The sequence below is a fragment of the Macrobrachium rosenbergii genome, chromosome 19 (genome assembly GCF_040412425.1).
Source record: "Macrobrachium rosenbergii isolate ZJJX-2024 chromosome 19, ASM4041242v1, whole genome shotgun sequence".
In the NCBI taxonomy this organism is placed as follows: Eukaryota; Metazoa; Arthropoda; class Malacostraca; order Decapoda; family Palaemonidae; genus Macrobrachium; species Macrobrachium rosenbergii.
The window spans coordinates 18,109,157-18,131,656 of NC_089759.1; the positions used below are offsets into that span (position 1 = coordinate 18,109,157).

At 35.4% G+C, this 22,500-nt stretch overlaps 2 protein-coding genes across 6 annotated transcripts in view; one reads left to right on the top strand and one right to left on the bottom strand.

The window, feature by feature from the left end:
* LOC136848671 (uncharacterized) overlaps positions 1–13,850 on the top strand; it is a 106,511-nt gene extending 92,661 nt beyond the window's left edge. For 3 of the 5 annotated variants that reach the window (XM_067121119.1, XM_067121118.1, XM_067121120.1), the window contains 5 exons: positions 244–340; positions 2,487–2,601; positions 3,557–3,639; positions 4,027–4,227; positions 12,249–13,850. In XM_067121119.1, coding sequence (XP_066977220.1) covers positions 248–340; positions 2,487–2,601; positions 3,557–3,639; positions 4,027–4,227; positions 12,249–12,317 — 561 coding nt within the window. In that variant the 5' untranslated portion in view covers positions 244–247 and the 3' untranslated portion in view covers positions 12,318–13,850. Of the gene's footprint in view, positions 1–243; positions 341–2,486; positions 2,602–3,556; positions 3,640–4,026; positions 4,228–9,076; positions 10,313–12,248 lie in introns of those variants that run through there. The other 2 variants (XM_067121121.1, XM_067121122.1) reach the window with 2 other exon arrangements.
* A 292-nt stretch (positions 13,851–14,142) lies between these two features.
* Positions 14,143–22,500, bottom strand: part of LOC136848668 (hemolymph clottable protein-like) — a 34,782-nt gene continuing 26,424 nt past the window's right edge. Inside the window, exons 30-37 of the mRNA XM_067121111.1 lie at positions 22,211–22,357; positions 21,811–21,941; positions 20,092–20,275; positions 19,438–19,623; positions 18,760–18,891; positions 17,397–17,643; positions 15,628–15,755; positions 14,143–14,634 (exon numbers count right to left, since the gene is read on the bottom strand). Of these exons, the coding sequence (XP_066977212.1) occupies positions 14,530–14,634; positions 15,628–15,755; positions 17,397–17,643; positions 18,760–18,891; positions 19,438–19,623; positions 20,092–20,275; positions 21,811–21,941; positions 22,211–22,357 (1,260 nt within the window). The 3' untranslated portion in view covers positions 14,143–14,529. The remainder of the gene's footprint in view (positions 14,635–15,627; positions 15,756–17,396; positions 17,644–18,759; positions 18,892–19,437; positions 19,624–20,091; positions 20,276–21,810; positions 21,942–22,210; positions 22,358–22,500) is intronic.

Consider the following 22,500-nt stretch of genomic DNA (forward strand, 5'->3'; position numbering starts at 1 on the left):
ACTGAAGTTTCAGGTTAGATCCATACTCCTGTTACGCCCACAGGCTAAACAAACCATCATAACGCCGTACATTAAATGAATCATCTCTTATCGATCTCTGGCATTAATTTTTAGAAGCTCGCCATTGATCTCTTGGTGACAGCATTAAAAACTCGTCATAATTCTGCGTGTGACTAGTATCATCGTTGTTATCGTAATCATTGTCATTTTTAGTCAGTTATTGTATCTTTTTTTTTCTTTCAGACTCATGGCTACGATGAAGGCCTTTTGCGAACCGAAATCTTGCCTGTGCTGCATCGCACCCAAGACAGGTTCGCTAGTCCTTGGTTTCGTAGGAGCGGTGAGTTGTAAAATATGCAGTTATGTTCTGTCCTCAAATTCACGTATACACACACACACACACACACATATATATATATATATATATATATATATATATATATATATATATATATATATATATCTATAAAATTTACTGTCATCCCTGTATCAAAATCAAAAGATTATATAGACTCGAATCCTGACCAAGGGTAGATTTACTAATTACACGTAATTCCTTTTTTGAGTATTAGTTGTTCCTAAGTCAAGGTGACTTTTATTAAAGGAAGTTGTGGCTTAGTATTTGAGTGTATATATATACAGTATATATATGTGTGTATATATATATAATTATTTATATATATATATATATATATATATATATATATATATATATATATATATATTTATATTTATATGAAAAGGAAGAATTCATCAGGGTTATGCAGTATAGTTTATGTCAAAGTAAGTATATATGATATAGATTAAGGACAGCTAAATGAAATATTGCGAAATTAAGGTAAATAATTATAAAAGAGTAACTGGAGATATAAGAAAATAATATTATTAACAGGAACAAAACTTATAAGCATCAAAACATACAAGCCACAGGCGATGCATGTACAGTACACCTGGGCTTTTATGTACACACACACACACACATATATATGTATATGTATATATATATATATATATATATATATATATATATATATATATATATATATATATATATATATATATTTACACACATATATATGCAGGTATTTATGAATTTATATATGTCTGTATATATGTATACATAGAATGATCAGTCAAGTATACGAGTATAAGAGAGTAAATAGGTATTCAACACTTCAGCTAAGAGGCGAAATATTTCTTTGACTAATTTTGAATGAAACGATCGAAGACTGAATAATACAATGAAACGGAACCGGAATGAATCCGGTTCAACTCACATTCGTTCTTCGTATCTGCTTAAGACTAGTTCAACGTTCCTAAGCAACTTGAACGTGTAACATTTGTGTCGTATTGATCAGGAGTTAAAATACGGCATTACTTCCATTTCGCCGACACTCGCGTTATCTCGTGATTTATGTTCCTCGCTCTAATGAAAGCTCTCCCTTCGTCTCTTACAGAGACGTAAACAAAAGTCCGTCTTCCATGGCGATGTCTAGTACCAATAATAATATATTTTTATCTATTTGTCTATTTATTAATTTAGTTTTTTTTTAATGAGTGGTATCTATTCTTTTTGAGTTTCCGTTTACTTCCTCTGACTTCTTCCTAATGAACACCATATTCTTTGGAAGCTTGAATTTCAAGTCAATGGTCCCTGTAGCTTGTTCCATATGAAAAAGTTTCATCTGTTGAATAATAATAATAATAATAATAATAATAATAATAATAATAATAATAATAATAATAATAATAATAATAATAATAATAATAATAATAATAATAATAATAATAATAATAATAATAATAATAATAATAATAATAATAATAAAGCCTTTACTTATAAACAGAAATTATAGATGAACACCTCTCCAGGGCAGGCGAAGAAGCATGGTGAATTTGGGGTTGAAGATTCAACTCGTTGAAAATAAAAGTATTTTTATACTTTTATTTGCAAGAAGCAAAACCATTTTAGTCTTCCTTTCATCTCACTGGCAACTTCACTAACTTCTTTCCTTAATCTTGAGAATTTTTTTGTCTTTATCACAAAAAAAATTTTTATTCTCAACACTCCTTTTCCACGTGAGAATTCTCGTTGGAGTATGCAACTCAATCAATGTATATTATAGGGTATTTTGCATAACCTTCCACCAATTAACAATTATTTTTGGTGGAAGGGATCAATCCCTGGCAAATTGGTAAATTGCATATTTTTCTCGCTTTTAAATTTTCATTCTATCTTTTATTTTTTGTTGTTGTTAGTTTGAAGTTTGTTAGCCTTTACTCTATCGCTCAAAAGTCGATTTTTTCCCTAGAATCTTATAAGATTAAAAACTAACCACACATTCCACTCTTTATACATTTAATCTTAACATTCGATATGAATAATGGTACTGACTTCAGGCGCAGTTCCACATTATAAGTCGTAGAGATGGAAAGCAATGACACTGATTACTCACTGTTATCTGTTATTTTCTCTTTTACACCAGATATGTTCTATATTTGGGATACTGGGCATCATAGCAGCCGCGTTTTCGAAGAAAGGTTTCGCAGTATGCCAAAATGACAACCTGCACGAGCGGGAATACCCTTGCATGGAAATTGGTGAGTGTCTTGAGTATTTTTCTGCTGTAAAATTTGTGACACATGAATGCACTTGATGAGTACTCAAGTTGGAAATTTAAATTTAGACTAGGCTATTTTGAGGCTCAGAAGACTCATGGTTATTATTATTATTATTATTATTATTATTATTATTATTATTATTATTATTATTATTATTATTATTATTATTATTATTTATACAGGCCAGTAAGATATATCCATGGAACAGTTGCAGCCTTCAGCATGGCCAATTTCAGAACACCCTTTAAATTGACTAATTATTTTTGTTATGTCACTTCTCATTTATGGTTTTGTTTTGATTCATTCTGGCAAATTCAGAACAGTTTCACTAATCTCAAGAAGGGAGATCATTTAACTAGGTCTGTCATCTCCAAAGGGTAATTAAGGGACATTTCTCAAAGCAGGGAACATATGAAACAGATATCCTAAGTCATAAAAAAAACATAAAAGAAAAAAAATATGTCTGATAGATGCTTTAAGGAAACATATGAAACAGGTATCCTAAGTCATAAAAAAATGGGTCTTATAGATGCTTTAAGGAAACATGAAACAGATATCCTAAGTCATAAAAAATGAAAAAAAAATGGGTCTGATAGATGCTTTAAGGAAACATGAAACAGGTATCCTAAGTCATAAAAAATGAGTCTGATAGTTGTTTTAAAGAAACATATGAAACAGATATCCTAAGCCATAAAAGAATGGGTCTGATAGATGCTTTAAGCATGGCACATGCATAAGACGACAAATTAAACTGCTGTTGCCACCTATCCAAGAATATTAGTATTAATTCCAGAATAATACGAGTGTTTACAGGCGCACCTGAGATTTCTTGATAGAGGAATATTTGAATAATTCATTTCGTGCGCTCATGTATCTCACGTTCTCTCTCATTATCTCAATATTTCATCACAGTTCCTCCATTATTGTTCGGCAGGTATGCTTCTCTTAGCTGTTAGCGCCATCGTAGCCTTCGTCAATGGAGCCGTCAGTATTTCCCTCATCTATGGATTAAATAAGGTGATTATGAAGCTTTAGAAACAGTTGATGCCTACTTTGCGTATAAATCTGTAATTTGTTAAAGACAAATGCAAAATATTTTCAGCCACATAAAGATGGGATTGACTTACAAAGCTGATAAAGTTGAGGGATTCTAATGCATTAATGTAGACTCTATAGACAAAGAAAGTTGCAAATGTAAAGTCACGTTGTATACGTGACTTTACAATGAAACGAGATCTTAAAGTGTAATAAAGATTATAATAGTCTCAGTACGCGAGTTCATCCTCAGAACGTCATGTCTGCAAACAACTTTCAAGGAACTGATCTCCTTATATTCTCTCTCTCTCTCTCTCTCTCTCTCTCTCTCTCTCTCTCTCTCTCTCTCTCTCTCTCTCTCTCTGTCAGGGCATAGCGCATCTCATGATCCCGTACGTCATCCTAAACGGCGCTCAAACATTCCTCACGGGAATCTTCACGATTGCCTTAGCTGCGATTTATGGAGTCAACGGTTACTGGGTTCCTTTCGCCCTGGTGTTGATCGTGGGAACTTTGATCGTCGTCCTCTGGGTGCATTTCCTTATGATCATATATATCACAAGGAAAGAGGTAAGAGTTACTGGTTTGACTGTTTCCACGTTTTAGTGTAACAGGAGGATATCCTTGGAACCGTAGCAGCTTCCAGATATCTGAGAACAAAACAATTTCTAAAAACTGAGGCATTTAGTTCTAATCAAAACAAGAAGTGACCTTGCTACTTTCTGTTTTATTGCACTCAGAGTGGAGGTTGGCTTAAACAACCCCATCATAGTTAGGATTTATCGCATAACAGCAGCATAAATTCTATAGTAAGCCCTATTGTTTGCTGTACGAAAAAAACTTCCTGAGTCAAAAGAGCTAAAACAAGGGAGATGTGACTACTGATCAATTTATAAATAGTGAATAATTGTATTAGATATATGTATGGGATAGCCAAACTATAGGAACTAGGGTCTCCGTTCCTTGGCTGGGTAATTGAATTTGCCCTCACCTGGATAAAACTGGTAACTCCCATCCTCAGTACAGCCTCTTCCTGGATTTTGTTTTTCTTCAGTTTCATTTGCTGTATCCCAGCTTGCCTGTACAGCTTCTGCAGCCTCATTAACCTGTTCGTTCTACAGTTTTCTCCCTCGTTTAAGAACAGATCTGCCCTAAGATGGAAGACTGCAGTGTCTGCAAAGATACAAAACTGAGAAAAATGTGGAAACTCCCTTGCCTTCCTACTGATTTTGCAGATACTGCAAATGGGACCCCCTAAATACTCATGGAAAGCATTAAAGAATCATTCTGAAACTGCAGTAACTTGTGTATTAGTGATTCACGAGCCCGATAGGTGGCATGTCTCAATTTCGAAAATTTTGCATACACTGCAGTTTGCCATTTTAGGGCAGAGATTATTTTTCCAATTCGTATGGGGGTTCAGGAAGTGTCTTATTGGCTTATTATTGTATAGACCAATAAGATATCACTTTAAAATCCTGGTTCCTATAATGCGGTGTTTATCTCACAGATACATCTAATTCCATTATTTATTATTTAGAAACTGATGAATGGCCACACCTCCCTCGTTTTAATTCTTCTGGTGAATAATTTTCTTCAGCGACCTACTATAACGATTTACTATAAGAAAAATCTGAGTAAGTATGAGACACTTAAGGCCAGTTACTCGGCTGGGTATAATGAATGAGAATGCCGTAGGCGGGTAATGCAGTCAGTGCACCTCATGCGGTGCACTGTAGGCATTACTTAAGGTTCTTTGCAGCGTGCCTTCGGCCCCTAGCTGCAACCCCTTTCGTTCCTTTTACTACATCTCCTTTCATATTCTCTTTCTTCCATCTTACTTTCCACCCTCTCCTAACAATTGATTCATAATGCAACTCCGAGGTTTTCCTCCTGTTACACCTGTCAAACTTTTTACTGTCAATTTCCGTTTCAGCGTTGAATGACCCCATACATCCCAGTGCTTGGCCTTTGGCCTAAATTCTGTATTCAATTCAGTTCAGTTCAATCAATGAATGAGAAAGCATTAAGCTTAGCCCCTCCCACCCACCCCGCCCAAAAAAAAGGGAAACCGGATAACTTCCTTGTTTTAATTAGAACCAAAGGCCTTGGTTTTTACCAAATATTTTACTTTCCGATATCACAAGGGTGCACCAGTTCCAAGGATATATCTTATTAGCCTGTATAATAATAATAATAATAATAATAATAATAATAATAATAATAATAATAATAATAATAATAATAATAATAATAATAATAATAATAATAAACATGAGTATCCCGATCCTCAAAATAGCCTATTCTAAATCTGAATGTCCAACTTGAGTACTACTACTACTACTACTACTACTACTACTACTACTACTAATAATAATAATAATAATAATAATAATAATAATGATAATAATAATAATAATAATAATAATAATAATAATAATAATAAACATAAGTTTTCTGATTCTCAGAATAGCCTATTCTAAATCTAAATGTCCAACTTGAGCACCCATAATAATAATAATAATAATAATAATAATAATAATAATAATAATAATAATAATAATAATAATAATAATAATAATAATAATAATAAGTTTTCTGATCCCCAAAATGGCCTATTCTAAATCTAAATGCCCAACTTGAGTACTCATAATAATAATAATAATAATAATAATAATAAGCAGATGTTTTCTGATCCTCAAAATAGCCTATTCTAAATCTAAATGTCCACCATGAGTACTCATAATAATAATAATAATAATAATAATAATAATAATAATAATAATAATAATAATAATAAGCATAAGTTTTTTGATCCTCAAAATGGCCTATTCTAAATCTAAGTGTCCAACATGAGTACTTTATAATAATAATAATAATAATAATAATAATAATAATAATAATAATAATAATAATAATAATAATAATAATAATAATAATAATAATAATAAGCCTAAGTTTTCTGACTCTCAGAATGGCCTATTCCAAATCTAGATTTCCAACCTGAGTACTCATCAACTTCTGCTTTACAAGAACGAAACATTAATTTGTGCACAACGGCAGGTGGCCCCATTTTCATACCCACCAGTAATAAATTTCGGTAATTGACCTTTAAATTCGCTGTACTCAACAGTCTTATAAATCTTCCTGTGAAGCGTAGAGCGTTTTGAAAGCAGATGGAATGGCCTTTCATTGCAATGTTAGGAAAATCGATCTACCTCCTTGACGAATTTATTTTGAAGCATAGTCACTTGGCATGATACCACTTACTTGAATTCCTTCTAGGTTCTTGCCAAACGGCAAATGTTTGCAATAAACATGATGGCACAAAAGCTCAAGGACACACACACATACACACACACACACACACACACACATATATATGTGTGTGTGTATGTGTGTGTAAGTAAATAAATATGTATATACACACACACACACACACACACATATATATATATATATATATATATATATATATATATATATATATATATATATATATATATATATATATATATATATATATATAGTGCACTTAGCAAAAAGTAAATAAACATGTTCATCTAAACGGGGCAGTTAAACACAGTTGTATGGGACTGACGGCGGTCAACAATATAAAGGAAGGGTAAAGGAAAACATTTGAACATTTGAAGTAGGTACGAAGCTATTTAATGAACAGCTGGCTCAAAGCCCTCCACAAGGTCATTATCTCACTGTTTAAGTGCACAAAGGCGCAGTATTCTATGCACACTTCGTCTCAGCAGGATCTGCCTCTGTTTTCCGACTGATATTCATTACTAACATTTCACTTTGATAAAGGAGATTTGGCTCAACAATCCCTTGGATACATCGAAGCTTACGCTTCCATTGACACTCCTCTTTTCTTTCATATTTTTTTTTTTGCAATACTAACAACCTCTTGTTCTCCGCTCCTAATCAAGTACAAGTTACTACAGGTCCTTTCCTCAACAAACTTTCGCTCTATTCTTTCTCAGATGGAATGATCCCAAGTGATCCTTATCTTGAAAAGCAAGCTGTCACTGAATGAAAAGAAAATTGGGCATCAATGATTCTGCTAGGAAGTGTGATTAAGAACCTTGTTAACAGAATTGAATATTGGGACTCTGCGAAGTAAGTAGTGCACACTAGTTTTTGAGGCGCACCTCTCAAGGTCTTCATAAATTGTTACCTGTTGAAAGAAACCTTATGGAAGATGGCAGCCTGGGATATTTTCTGGGACAGATCAAAATCATAATGGTCACTGGTGAAAAAAGAAACCACTACCAATACCATCATAAAGATTAAGATTAAGATCCCTGGAAGCTGCTACCGTCCAGACGGGATCCCTTGCCACCACAAACCTTTCTCCTCTAAGGCAACGGTTCCTGCAGTCTTTCTGACACTACAAAGACTATCCTAGGTATCCCACAATCACTCTGTATCCTTTCTAGATCCTTACTGATGAATGAGAAATCAATTTGATCTCGATATATATATAACTCTCATCACCGACAATTCTCATACAGATTTCTTGGTGGTTAATAATTGGTTATTAAGCTGAAACATCTCAGCTGGTTAGTAGCTGTGATGTGTATCCAAGGAAAAGGATGTCTCATATTAACTATTCCACTAAATGTAAAAGTACCTCTGTTTTATTTGGAGACAATTTCTTAGTATTAAGTTAAGTAAATCTTATGACTGATACGTTAATGAACCCAGATGATGGGATATGATGACATAGAGGGTCTTACCCATAACTGGTAAATTTGTACCAAAAATAAGAAACTGAGTTGCATTCTCGATAAGTTGATAAACTTACTATTATTACTACTTTTTTTTTTTTGGAAAGATAAGTCACACATTGGATAACATGACTGTAGCGACTATCATTTTAGACGCAACCGAGAGCACCGAAAGATCCAGCATCTGCTATCAGTAAAGTGCATTCCATTTTTACAGAACCATATCTACCCCCTTTCATGGCCGTATGGTATTTTTGATATTCCATAAAAAGATTCATACCATATTATTTATTTCAACAGTTAATAATTTTATAATTTTCCAACACTGCACGTAAGGGCATAATTAAAAGCATATCTGCATTTTAAATCTCACATTTCGTATTCAAGAAACAAACACCCGTCAGTAACCAGTAGATGTAGATTGACTGTACCAGGCACCCACGTCACTCTAATGGTCTGATACGACCTCTTCGTGTGAAGGGATTCCAGAGAGGAATTTCGGAAATGGCTTTATTTTCCAGTAAGGAATGCCAACTCACCATGTTGAGTTAATTATAGAATAACCTTGGCTGTCCGTTGCCGTCACGCAATGTTCCCGTTCTAGCCATCAATTCGCTAAATAAAGATAGAAGTAGCAGAGAAGTGCACGAATAATGACGATGCTTTCCTTTTTGCAGATGGTCAGTTCTGAGGAAGTGGCACCTTCGACCACCGGGTCTGAATTGTGGAATAGGTAGTATATGACTTTCCACTTCGTCCGTAAAACAATCTTTCAAGGAAAAAATAGGCTGGATTAGCAACAGGAACTGACAGCTAGGGATATTCCAAGCGACAGCGTTGACATAAGCTGCAGGAAACCACTGAATACCTAAGGAGGCAGGTTAATTTCGCCAGAGGTCTGACAAGGGGAAAGCAGTCAAGTGCTACGGTCTTTTGCTAAACATCTGAAGAGTGTCCCTTCCTCAGGGCGTTGATAAAACAAATATCATCAAGTGCTATGCCCGAGACTTAGCATCAGTTCACATTCCTCAGGTTATAGCACTTCTGAAAGTGTTAAGAGTAGCCACTGGAAAACTGAAAAAAAAGTAATATTTGTTCGTCAGAACGCTTGCAAAGAAAGAAACAGATAAGCTGCAATGGCAGCTTCTGTACGTGTGGGATTAGAAAATGATGCCGTTTAACCCTGTAAAACTGAACAATACAGCCTACGACACTGAAGAGCAACGACAAAGAACATAGTGGAAAATGTTATAATTAATTTCATGTGTAAATCATGATGTTTCCTACGAGCTTGGGTGAGAATATAACTGAAAATCCTTCAGAAAAAAATATTGCAACAAGGAAAAAATTAAAAAAATTAAAATAATGACAACCCCAAGGTCAGATGTTAAGTGATCAAAAGTACAATGACTTTTCTCTGATTTCCCTAATAGTTATCATTGTCACTTAATGGTTGTTTTTATCTTGACTTCTGATCCTGGAAAACATCGACAAAAAAACTTTAACTTAAGAATACAAGTGTACAAGGTTAACTAGGAATAATTCAGCGTCTTTATTTTCAAATAAAGCATCTATAATAGTGCACCTGTGATTTCAATGTGTACACAATGTAATACACTGCTATAAAAGAAGGGAAATTAACTCGCTTGTAAATGTAACTCGCGTTTCATAAGTGTTGTACGAACATTCCATCTGATGTTGACGCATCGTTCTGCTTTCTATCAAATCTTGTTGTCGTTCCAAACCTTTTCATTATTTCACTAGTGTTCAGTGGTGTGATTATGTCTGTCTTTGGATCTTAGAATTATCAAGTTCAAAATGGCCTGTGATAATGTCCTCTTTGGCACGCGTTAATGTCCTGACACCCTCTGCCAGAAACGTATTAGAAAAATGAAATAAATTTGTTGATGGTTTTTCACGTTTTCATCCTCCTAACGTGAGGCAAATAATCCTTTCCGTACATACAGAAGATAAGACATTTTCCTGTACAGGATATGAAGGAACAGTGCAGTATTTGCATTGGCACCCCCAGTTCAAAGAATATCTCAAACATTGAGCAAAGTACAATATATATATATATATATATATATATATATATATATATATATATATATATATATATATATATATATATATATATATATATATATATATATATATATATATATATATATATATATATATATGTATATATATATATATATATATATATATATATATATATATATATATATATATATATATATATATATGCTGAATAACACTTTTCATCCATGCACAGCAACAAGTTGCTGGTATCAAGAAGCATCCTTTCTAAAGTTACCTTCGTGAACTAATAACTTTAATTTTAAAGTATATTACACAGATCTTAAACCACTGAAAGACACGATCCATCTGCTGATGCGGAAAATTGATTGGTTATTCATGATAAAAGTTTGTAAAATAAATTAAATTAAATGTAGAGATAATATGTTTTTAATAGAAAGTTGGGAATGAAAAGTTGCGTAATACTTGTTCAAAGACCAGGTCTATTTTACAAGTTTATGATGAAGGGTAGCGAGGAACAGATGAGTTGATGCATAAGAAGAACAACCCAATAACTATGGATAAGGCTCAATGTAATATCGTCAACTAAAACAAAGAGAGCATTCAGGTGAGAATCGAAAAAGCCTTAAATTTCAAGGCCATTGTCAGTGGACTCCAGTTTCTGAGGCATGAGAATTTAACAGGAGAAACCACCACGTTAATGCAGCTGTCCAGAAAATTCTATAATGACAAAAATTTTTATCTTTTTTTTTGTCTTCCATATACACCAAGAGAGCTGAACAAAGTCAAATTAACAGTATCAGTTGGATTCTAGAGAGATTCGCCTTCAGGAAAATGGCTTGAGAGAGCAGAGCACGTTAAAGTTCCATCTATCAAATTAATGGTGACAACCTTAATCATATCTTTTGCCCATTCAGCTTCCCCATAATATTTGTCATTCTGGGAATTCCACATACCTAAATGTTTTCTCCTTTAGAAGTGTGCAATAAAGTGTCTTGGAAAGATCATATCACACACATGAATAGATCTGTCTTTAAGAGGGTGTGTGTACTCTTGATCAGTGGCTCTTACTCCTTTTAAGCAACCCCAACAGCTTTATACTGAGCATATTTGCATTTTTACGAAGCACTGTTCAATTTCTATGGATTCTAACATTTTAATGTTCTCATTTTTCGATTACGATCTACTACCTCCACATTCGGTTCCAGTTCCCAAGTTCGGTGGGTGATCTTAATTCAGTGGGTGACTTTGGATCTTTTCTCAAGATAGGTTTGACTTTCCAGTTAATTTTATCTTCATTCGCATGAAATAATTAGTTTCTATATTCAAACAAATAACTTTGTCATCTCTTGTGTATTTAATAGTGTGGTCTGTATACTTTGAAAGTGAGGTACTCTTATCTTACAAAACCAAGGAAAACATTAGAATAGATTCCACTACAGTTTTCCTTTTTGAGCTTACCGGCTGGTCCGCTGGTATAGAGGTTAGTGTCGTGACATGCCACTCAATTGTCGTGAGTCCGCGTCTCCCCCAGGGCGATGAAAAATCACTGGCTCTGCATCATGATCAGTTACTGCTGCAGTGTGGGGTCTGCGGTTTCAATGGAAACCAACATTCTTTGGAAGCTTGAATTTTAAATCAATGGCCCAAGTGTGCTTGTTCCATGTTTCATCTACTGAAATAATAATAAATAATAATTGTTGCGTCGTTTTAGCAATTTTCATCAAAAGAATCATATAAATAAGCAAATACTGAAATAACAAGGACAAATAGTGTTAATGAATGTTTGACCATCTTTTCCAGATTATTAAACCTCATCAAGTGGAGCCAACGACAACGGACTCAGACATTTGGAAAACCGATGTTCCGTAGACTCTCTGCTGTGGAAGAAATACCAGTCTAATACTCATATCTTAAGAAAAATAGGTAGGTTTTCATTAATGGCTGTGGAAAGAGAAATAAGTTCTGACAGCTTCCAAACTGTTAGAGATGGATATTGCTGTCACTAATAGAATAGGTGCTTAAGGACATATATATATTTTTTATTTACAATGCATTTTCTATAATTTAACCATTTTCTTGATTTCAATATTGATATTAACTTATATATTATCTTGTTACCAAAGCAAATCCAGGAAGGAAATGTTTATCGTTATTGTACCAGGCAGTGTGTGGCTTTGTTAAAAACATTCGTGGTATTGTACCCAATGGTAGAGGTTTTTAATTTGTATAGTATTATACGTACCTTACAGCTGAGGGTTTCAAGGAGCCTCCTGTATTACGCAACTGTGAAACTGTTTGAAGAACTGCAGTCACTGTAGTACTTATCAGTGGAGGGTTTCGGACATCCTCGCTACTGTTCTGTATGGTAGAGAATTGATTTGGAATTCATGGTAATGTTTCTATACTAAAGAATTATATTTTTGTTAGTATTCTTGTTACCACCAATTATTGTGCATTATACTAACGAACAAATTATGCCAAGCACTTATACAGTGTATAAGTAGGTTTCAAATATTCTCAGAATGGAAAAGGGTTTATACTACCCTTGGTATTATGCACAAAGAATGGATGGTCTGAAGTATCGTAGTATTGTAGCATGTGGCAGGGAGTTGTATTTTGAGTATCCTAAGTTCATCGTTTCGTCTACTTTCAAGATAGATTGTGCCGCAGAATGAAAAGGTTTTAGGTATTTCGTCGTTGAAGAACCAACAGCATTATACTTCAGAGTGAAAATTTTCATGTTTCATGAGTTTCGAACCATACACTTAGTGGTTCATTCCAAGAGTTTTTATTATTGTCTTAGAGAATGGGGCAACTTATTTTACTCAGAAAAGTATGTCTCCTTGCTCTGGAATTATTTGAATTAATTTTCCACCAAAAAATACCATTGATAAAGTGAATCATTGTCTTAATATTAAACAGAAAATAAATGCCAATGCTTTTCCTGCTGGCTCTGGTTGGTTAGGAAGTCAGTTAAAGAAGTCACTTTACTTCAGACCACCGACTAGAGGTAATCTTCCATTTTAGCTCCAACAGGTTATGCTCGATTTTAAAACCTCGTTGAGCATAACGATAATAAGCAACGATTTAATTTTACTGATTCTTCGAAACAGTTTGACTATTTCCGTCTTTTTTCCCTTCCGTTATAGTTTCTTATTTCTAATTTAGGTATGCAAGTCATAAAAATATTTATAAGTGCCTTGCATTTTTTTATTGCCAAAATGCAGTTATTTCCGCAATCCGCGAATCCAGAAGCATACGGATAACTGTTTTATTAAGTCAGTATTATCTCATTAACTATAACCATATGATTGAGCTGTCAAATATTTTAAGCTTAACCTACCTTGTCCATGGAAGTGCCATTTATGAAATGTCATTAAATATATTCACTATGAATCATTATTCTTTGATTTTATTTTCTTGAATAAAGTGTCTGCATTGCAGGTGCACACGACAAAGTTATTCTGACAAAGGACTGTTTCTTCCCAACTGTACATTTGCTGTTGTACGAGTATTATGAATTTTGCATTTTCTTGATGCATTTGCCAACATAACGTTGCTTTGACAATCACTTTTATGGCAGCTGGATATTGTTTTTATTCAAAGAACCCTCTCGTGAATACCGTTCACTTATGGATGATTGAAATGGGCCTTGAAAAATTTATTTCTTTTAGAAAGCTGTAGAATGAAACACTTTTTTTTTTTTTAGAAAGTTGTCTTTATTGTCAGGTGAGCAGAACATTCTTTGTTTAAACTTGAGCAAAAGCTACAGAACGTAATGATCACAAAAACATATCACATTGTCCACCACTTGTAATGTTCTTAATAATTTTTTTTTTTTTACCTCGCCTTTGTAGTAACTGCAAACTTTAGAAGAGGTGGCGATGACTTCAACAGGTAGGGAAGACATGCGAAGATATTCACTTCACAGACAAATAAATGAAATGAAAATTGCTTTTAGACGAAGGAGAAAAGGCAGTTGAATTAAAGTATGGGATATGGGACGACGGAAGTTTATATTTCAAGTGGCGTGATGACCTATGGCGAGATACTAGGTCGTCTTTCCCATCAGCTCTCCTAATTAACCTTTGACACAGAAAGGCTCGACCACTGTTTCCAGGGTGTCTATGTAGCACTTGGGAGCGCAGTCCTTCGCCACTGGCACCAGTTCACAGTCGTAACGGACCTGGAAATACGAAATGAAGAAATAAATTTATAGAAAGGTAAACAGAAAAACAGGGTCTAAGTGATGATAAGATCGAAGGGAGGAAGCGTACTGGAACAACTTCCAGTCCTTTTAAGAAGTCTGAAATGGAGTTTCACAATTTCTAGGCTAGGAACCCAGAGATACTCAGTGAAATGGCCTTTTGAGTATATAATACATCATATAAAACAATACACTGTGGTATATGGCTTTTACATTATACCGTACACACCTTGAGGCAATATCAACGCATTCTTAACCCTTTTCAACTTTTCCAACAGAATCATCAAATTCATACTATGTGTATTTTGCTTCCATTATGATTTCCTAAGGGGATAATCCTTGTTAATGATAATATGCAAAAATTGCCAAATTGCCATAAATAAGCAAATCACAAACCTTTTACTAAACTAAGTAATTATCGTAGCAGAATAGACTGAATCAGTCGTATGCAACAGCAAATGTGTAATAATGGCAAATTTTGATTAACCTGAGCATTTCGTCTCATAGTGAAGTGAAAAGCCAAGATTGTGCTTTTTAATGTATCTCTCTTACTGCTGCTGTTGCTTTCAATTACATCTGTTTCTGGACAATATGTATCACTAAGTAAACAAAATACTGTAAGCTGTTGGAGTTAACGATTTGAATTTCACACAAGTCACAATATTTGTGCCTTTAAGCTAGTTCTTTTTTTTTTTTAATCTCATCGAAGGGTAAGTCAGAATCTACGTCATCTTAGAAACAGTCTTACCGGTTAGCTTGAAATTTGAGCCACTTACCCATCAAATTAGACGACACGGCATTTTGTTCGAGTCTATATCCCAATGAACGAAGTTATGTCAGTCTGAGAGTATCAGTAAAACATGCCTTTTTATCGTTACGTGAAGAATCTGAAGATCAATGTCTTATGCTGACATTTCCGAAAACAAATATGAAAAGGTTAATGAATTTAATAAAAAAAAAAGCAGTACTTACTTGAATTGTTGCTCTGCGAACAGGACGACAGCCAGAATCACACTGGGGTACAGGGACCAAAGACCTGCATTTCCTGTCTCCATCGACCTTCTCGATGTAATTCCAAACTGTGCACGAGTCTGCGATTACTGGAAGGGAAAGAATAAAAGCTGTACTGTAAGTCTGGTCGTAAAAGGTTCATCAGAACGCTGATGCTCCTAACGAATGTACAACTTCGTTCTTGGTACAGCTGGGTACCACACGGACCCACAGACCGTGGAAGATTAGAAGGAACTTTTGTAAGAACTATGTTACTGGCTGTAATGGGAGCAAGGGCCCGTGCCAAAGCAAAGCTGGCTCAGTCTAAAACAGCAGCAGCAGCAACAACAACAACAACAGCAACAACAAAAACAAGGACAAGACGCAGAGAAATGGGGTCCTGTGATCTGACTTGAATTGAAAGAAGTGACAAGTGAAAGCCACCCAGTACAAATTCAGATAGGCCTAGAGCATCCAACAAGTACCAGAGAATATGTTCGGAACCTTTTTCCATTAAAAGTTGTTTTCTACTATAATAGTTAGTTGGTGATGGAAGGAAAAGCACTCGTGAAATTGATTTGATGTTAGGTACAGGAATATTTCGTTTACCTTGTGCCTCCTCAGTACACTACTCTCCTAACTTTAAAAGGGGATTTAAGTGTAAACTGCATCTTACTTGATGTAAAACATCAAGTATAAGGCAGGATGTATTCTTAATGCGCTTGAAAAGACAAAATAATACTGATAATTCATATTATTAAAATTATTTCATCCTAGTGCTAACGTTCAGAGGTATCATGCTTCATGCTCAAAGACACACAGAACTGCAAGTATGAGAAATATGAGTATTTTGTTTATATTGAGACTTTCTGACTCGCATCGGGGTCGAACCTAGGTCTTTCGATTGAAAGGGAAGGGCGTTAACAACTGGATCACACAAATCATAAAAGAAGTTGGAACCTAAGTTCCACTGTACCTAAGGTTGCCTGGGCAGGCTTACTGCCTAGCGCACCAGCGAGTTTAGCCCGACTCAGCAGGTACCAGTGGAAAGCATTTCATTCGAACTATACCTCCTGATTGATCATGTTAGAAATAATCAACACTCAATTACGTGTGGAACAGAAATAAATTTCTAACTCACGTCGAGATCGAACCCAGGTCTTTCAATTGAAAGGCAAGGGCGCTGACAACTGAAGCACACAAGTCTGAAAAATAAGGTGGAACCCAAGTTCCACTGTGCAAAATTTTAAAATATTACTTAGCTTGTACTCTGAATTTTAATATACCTTTTAAGCGTGTATGTAAGGAGGCATGAGTAAATGTATTTGTTGTGTGTATGTGTTCCAGTATGAAAGCATGTGCCTATGTGCAGTTTTTAATTTCATTTTAATTCGTTCATCATTGTACTGAGTGATCTACTGGATCCTAGTGCTTCGCCTCTGGCCTGGACCTAGTATTTCAATCTGGTCCTTCGGGCCAGCCCTATGAGAGCTGGAAGTCAGCTCAGTGGTCTGGTTAAGCTACTTTAATAATAATAATAATAATAATAATAATAATAATAATAATAATAATAATAATAATAATAATAATAATAATAATAATAATAATCCACTGGGGCTGACTGCCTGGCATACCAGCGAGTTTGTTTCGGTTCCACACGTGAACGTTATTGATCATTTCTTTCATATTCTAACTGTATTCATACCTAAATTCACTGTCTTTATTTAAGACAACAAAATCAAAGTGCTTACTCTCAGGGTAGGTGAACCCAGTTGGAGGATGAGACACGGTAGGACAAGCCTCCTGGTAGGCTTCCACGGGCCTCTTCTTGCCCAGGTAGTTGAAACCACTGCATCCTTCTCCAGGAGTCGTCCAGGCTTTCACGAAGAGATCGGGGTTCGTGTAAATGCAGCCCTTGGGACCTATCAGATCTTGGGGCTTCTCTCCGTCGAAGTTACCGCACAGACCACCGACCTTCGATCTGAAGTAGAAGTCCTCCTGAAGAAGAAATTAGAGGTTTGAATTAGCAGTTTAGAAAAAAAAAGCTTGCTTTGGCCAGGAAAGAAATAAACGAGTTTCCAGGTTTCTTGAATTTGAGAAGCGCGGGAGTTGTATGAACGTAAGTAATTTACAGTAAAGCGTTTTACTAGTTTTGCACTGCAGCATTGACTAAATTGTTTATTATTATTATTATTATTATTATTATTATTATTATTATTATTATTATTATTATTAAATATAAAACTGATCTCATGGTTCGCTAGAGAGTTCTATGTAACCACAATAAAATGCATCAAGGTTTTAGCAAAAATCATTTTATTGCCATAATAATAATAATAATAATAATAATAATAATAATAATAATAATAATAATAATAATAATAATAATAATAATAATAATAAGATAGAAGCCTCCTAATCCACGTATATTGAAACTGAAGTAGATGTATTTTGAAAAAGAAATAAATAAATTGCAAGAAATCCGTTCACCGGCATTTGCCATTTGTTTTAGTTTTCTGTAAAAGAAAACTGTTGAGATGGCTATTTCTGTCCGTCCGCACTTTTTCTGTCCGCCCTCAGATCTTAAAAGCTACTGAGGCTAGAGAGCTGCAAATTGGTATGTTGATCATCTACCCTCCAATCATCAAACACACCAAATTGCGGCCCTGTAGCCTCAGTAGTTTTTTTTATTTAAGGTTAAAGTTAGCCATGACCGTGCGTCTGGCAACGCTAAACACAGGTCACCACCAGGCCGTAGCTGAAAGTTTCATGGGCCGCGGCTGAGATAGTTTCATACAGCATTTATACGCTGTACATTAAATTCGATTGCGCCGAAAAAACTTCGGCGCATTTTTAATTTTTTTTTTTTTTTTGGATCGAAGAAACAACGATTCAGAGCTCTCTCTCTCTCTCTCTCTCTCTCTCTCTCTCTCTCTCTCTCTCTCTCTCTCTCTCTCTTCCACCAATCATGGTCCTGCTGCCTGAAAAATATCGATACTCTTTTATCGATATTGTCGAAGTTATCAGCGCCAGATTCCGGAGAAGAGCGGAAGAGTAACACAGCAATTAGCATCGACTTCCAACAAAACGAAAAGAAATTTGAGCGAGACTCACGAGGAGGTAAATGGCATCGTTGGTCATTTTGAGGGCGCCTCCCGTCAAGAAGTTCCAACTGATGACGACGCCGTCGCTGGTGAAAACGGCGTCGAATCTCTCGTCGTCCTCCTTGTAGTCCTCGCCATTGACCTGCGGGGCACAGGAAATGACTGCTTCAGAAATGGGCGTAGGTTTTCAGGCACAGAAATGCCCAGCCTGTAGTTTTAGACAGACATGTGCATACCAGAATTCATTCGCATACATGGCAGTGATGCTGCATCTACTCTCAAGAGCAAGCTCAAAAATAAACACGGCACGGGAAGTGTATGTGTGTGTGTATATATATACATATACATATACATATATATATATATATATATATATATATATATATATATATATATATATATATATATATATATATATATATTATATATATTATATATATACATACATATATATGTATAATATATATATATTATATATACAGTATGTGTGTGTTTGTGTGTATGTATGTATATATATATATGTATATATATACACACACACGTAAGTATATATATATTTACGTAGGCAGCCTAATGTACATAGGTTACATTATCAAACAAGCTTTCTCGAAAACACAAAAAGTAGACACATTTCTTATCTCTACTGGACGTTAAAACTGGCATTTGTTGGAGCTGCCAAGCAACATACCCTGACGGAGGTTGGGGTGATCTCCACCATGAGACCGTCGTGGGGGCTCAGCCAGCGACCCTCCCATTGGCCATCCACGAGGCGAACCTCGAAGGTGCCCGTTATTATTTCGGTGATGTCCATCGCGACCACGTGCCAGCACGCTTCAGGAGCGTAAGGGAACTCGACGCCGTCGAAGGTGCGAACCTACAGCAGGAGAAGTGAAGAAAAATTACTTTCCAGACTCTTTCTTTCTTGGGATTTGGAGACCACAGAGGAGTTTATATTTGGCACTTGCTTGAAACGAAATTAGATAAAAATCTGGTTTATTTAGTATATATTTAAGGGTGAGGTTGCTAGGTCCACGGCCTTTCTCTTGACCGCAGCTCATGTTGGCGCTCATTTACAGCTAGGTTGATTACTGGGTGGGAGAACTGAACAGAACCACGGGCCTTACAAATACGAGCCCGGTTTCTACCACTAAGTCAAGGGGCTCTCTCATATATATATATATATATATATATATATATATATATATATATATATATATATATATATATATATATATATATATATAAATGGGTAAACGGATATGAATCAGCTAACGGCAGTTTCTCCACGGAGCGATCAGAACTTTCTGTCATCACCAGTTAGAGACCTCGACGCAATTCTCACCTTTTCGTGAGTGATGACGCAAGCCTGGTTTTTCCTCCCGTTGAGGAAATTGTACTGAAGAGTCTCTCTTGCGGGGGCGGGAGCCGTGAAGACGTTGACCAAGTAGGGAGCTCTCACGTTCTCAAGAACGGACACCTCACGTTCTTTGGTGGTGTGGATGTGCCATAATTGTGTTTCCAGACATCTGAAGGAAAAAATTCAGGTGAGGTGTTGGTCTACTCTGGCGAATAAAATCTAACATTATGTTTGTGGGAATGACGTGGCTGTGAAATCTAGTCAACATTATGTTTTCGGGAATTATGTGGTGGTGAGCTATTATGTTTTCGGGAATAATGTGGTGGTGAACCATTATGTTTGTGGGAATTACGTGATGGAGAATTAGTGTTAACGTTATGTTTGTGCGAATTGCAGGATGGTGAACTATTGTCAACTTTATGTTTGTGGTAATTACATAGTTATGAAGTATTACCAACATTATGTTTGTGGGAATTACAGGATGGTGAATTATTGTCAACATTATGCTTTTGGGAATTGCTTGGCGGTAAAGTATTGTGTTTGGCGGTAAAGTATTGTCCCTTTAGGTCGGGTAAAGACTAACATGTTTATGGGAGTTAAACGTTAGTGACCTATCCACCGTTCAGGAGACCAAAGACGGAATTTACGTTAGTAATCTATTGTTGCAAGATATCGTCCTTTTTGGGGTACCAGATAAACATTATCTTGGGTTGAATTAAAGGTGAAGCACTGTGTTTTTCATTTACGCAGAGGTTAACATTTTGTTTGTTTTAACTGCACGGTGGCGAGGTCATAACCTCTTCAGGAAGGCAAAGACTAACGTTGTTTGAGGTTGGATGACGTGGCTGTGAGGTGCTGTTCTTTTCGAAAAAGCAGAGACCAACTTTGTACAAGTTATTTTTCGAAGTAAGAGATTAACCTTTGTTGTCAGGCAATATTCAGGTAACTGAAGCGGCCGGCGAGTTATTATTTCATATAAGGGATACCTTTTACTATATGTAATTATAGTAGAAATGGTTTTTTAGGTCATATGTCATCTCTGGGACAAAATGACCCATTTGCGCTGTGCAGTTATCTCTACTAAAGAATTGATTATACAGTGTGTGTGAGATGATTAGCATTATGGTGACGAAGGGTAACAAATCTACGATTTTCGTCAAAATTTTTTTACAGTTTTTGTGTTGAATTATTCATTTTACGTTTTCCTAATGAAGAGGGTGATTAATAAATTTTACATATGAATAGTTCTTTTCGGACAAGAAAAAAATGACATAGGTAAAGGTTATCCTTCGTGTAAAGGAGGGTTGTGCTCCAGAACAGAGATGACTCTTAACCTAACTTCTGAACTTCTCTCTGGGAATTCCACTTCACTCTTTAGCCCTTAACTTCCTCACCACGATGTATACCAAAGCATTTTTACCTGGAATGTAATTATCTCATATCCCATTATCTCGTAACCCTCATTACTTTAACTAATGGCCAGGGGAATCTGTGACGGAGTAAATGTCATTATGTATCAGTGATTATGTCCATTTGACGATATATATATATGTATATATATATATAAACATAAAAGGAATGAATTGCAAGTAATACATCTCGAAAGTATGAAGAAAAATCTTGAATGAAATAAGTAACGGACTTTATAGTACCTAATGGGAGGCGCAGAAGGGAATAAGCTAAAAAATAAATCTTCAAACTTACCTATGCGCATCAATGACGACCTCAGACTCGGCGTTCAGAACTGTGTAATCGTAATGGATATCTGGGAAATAGATTCCTCTGACCACATCGTAGACGAAGTTAGTAAAGTTCTTCATCGAGTCTGATAGGTCCTACGAAGATATATGATAATGAAGTGTAAGTTCATTGCGAAAAATAGAGTAAAGTTTTATTTGAATTCTCGAAGGAAACATATAACTTGGATTATATTCGTATATTCGTCTTTTTAAAATGTTCTTCAAAGTGACCCGTAAAAGCAGATTCTCGTGATTCCAACATCAAGCACAGAGCGTCTATTTAAGAGAATCCTGTACTATCTCCTACTCAGTTTTCACTTCTTGACGTTCTAATTTCATTTATTTACTTAAAGTTTCGTTCTTACCGGCGTCCAGTGGGCCTTGATGTTGATTTGGTCATAGAGAGATGTTGTGATCAAATCAATCGGCTGCATCTCCGGCACGTTGCATTCTTCCGCGGAGAGCTTCTTTCTCGCCTCTTCCATTTGCTCTGGGCTGATGTCCATGGTGCCCTGGATGAATGAATTCATACACAGATGAAACAACAACTGAATGCATTAAAACAACAATAAATTATGAATATAATAGCTCGAATAAAAATACATTTTGTTGAAAAGCTTCTTTCTGCGATCGCCTGTTGCGCTGGGCAAGTTGT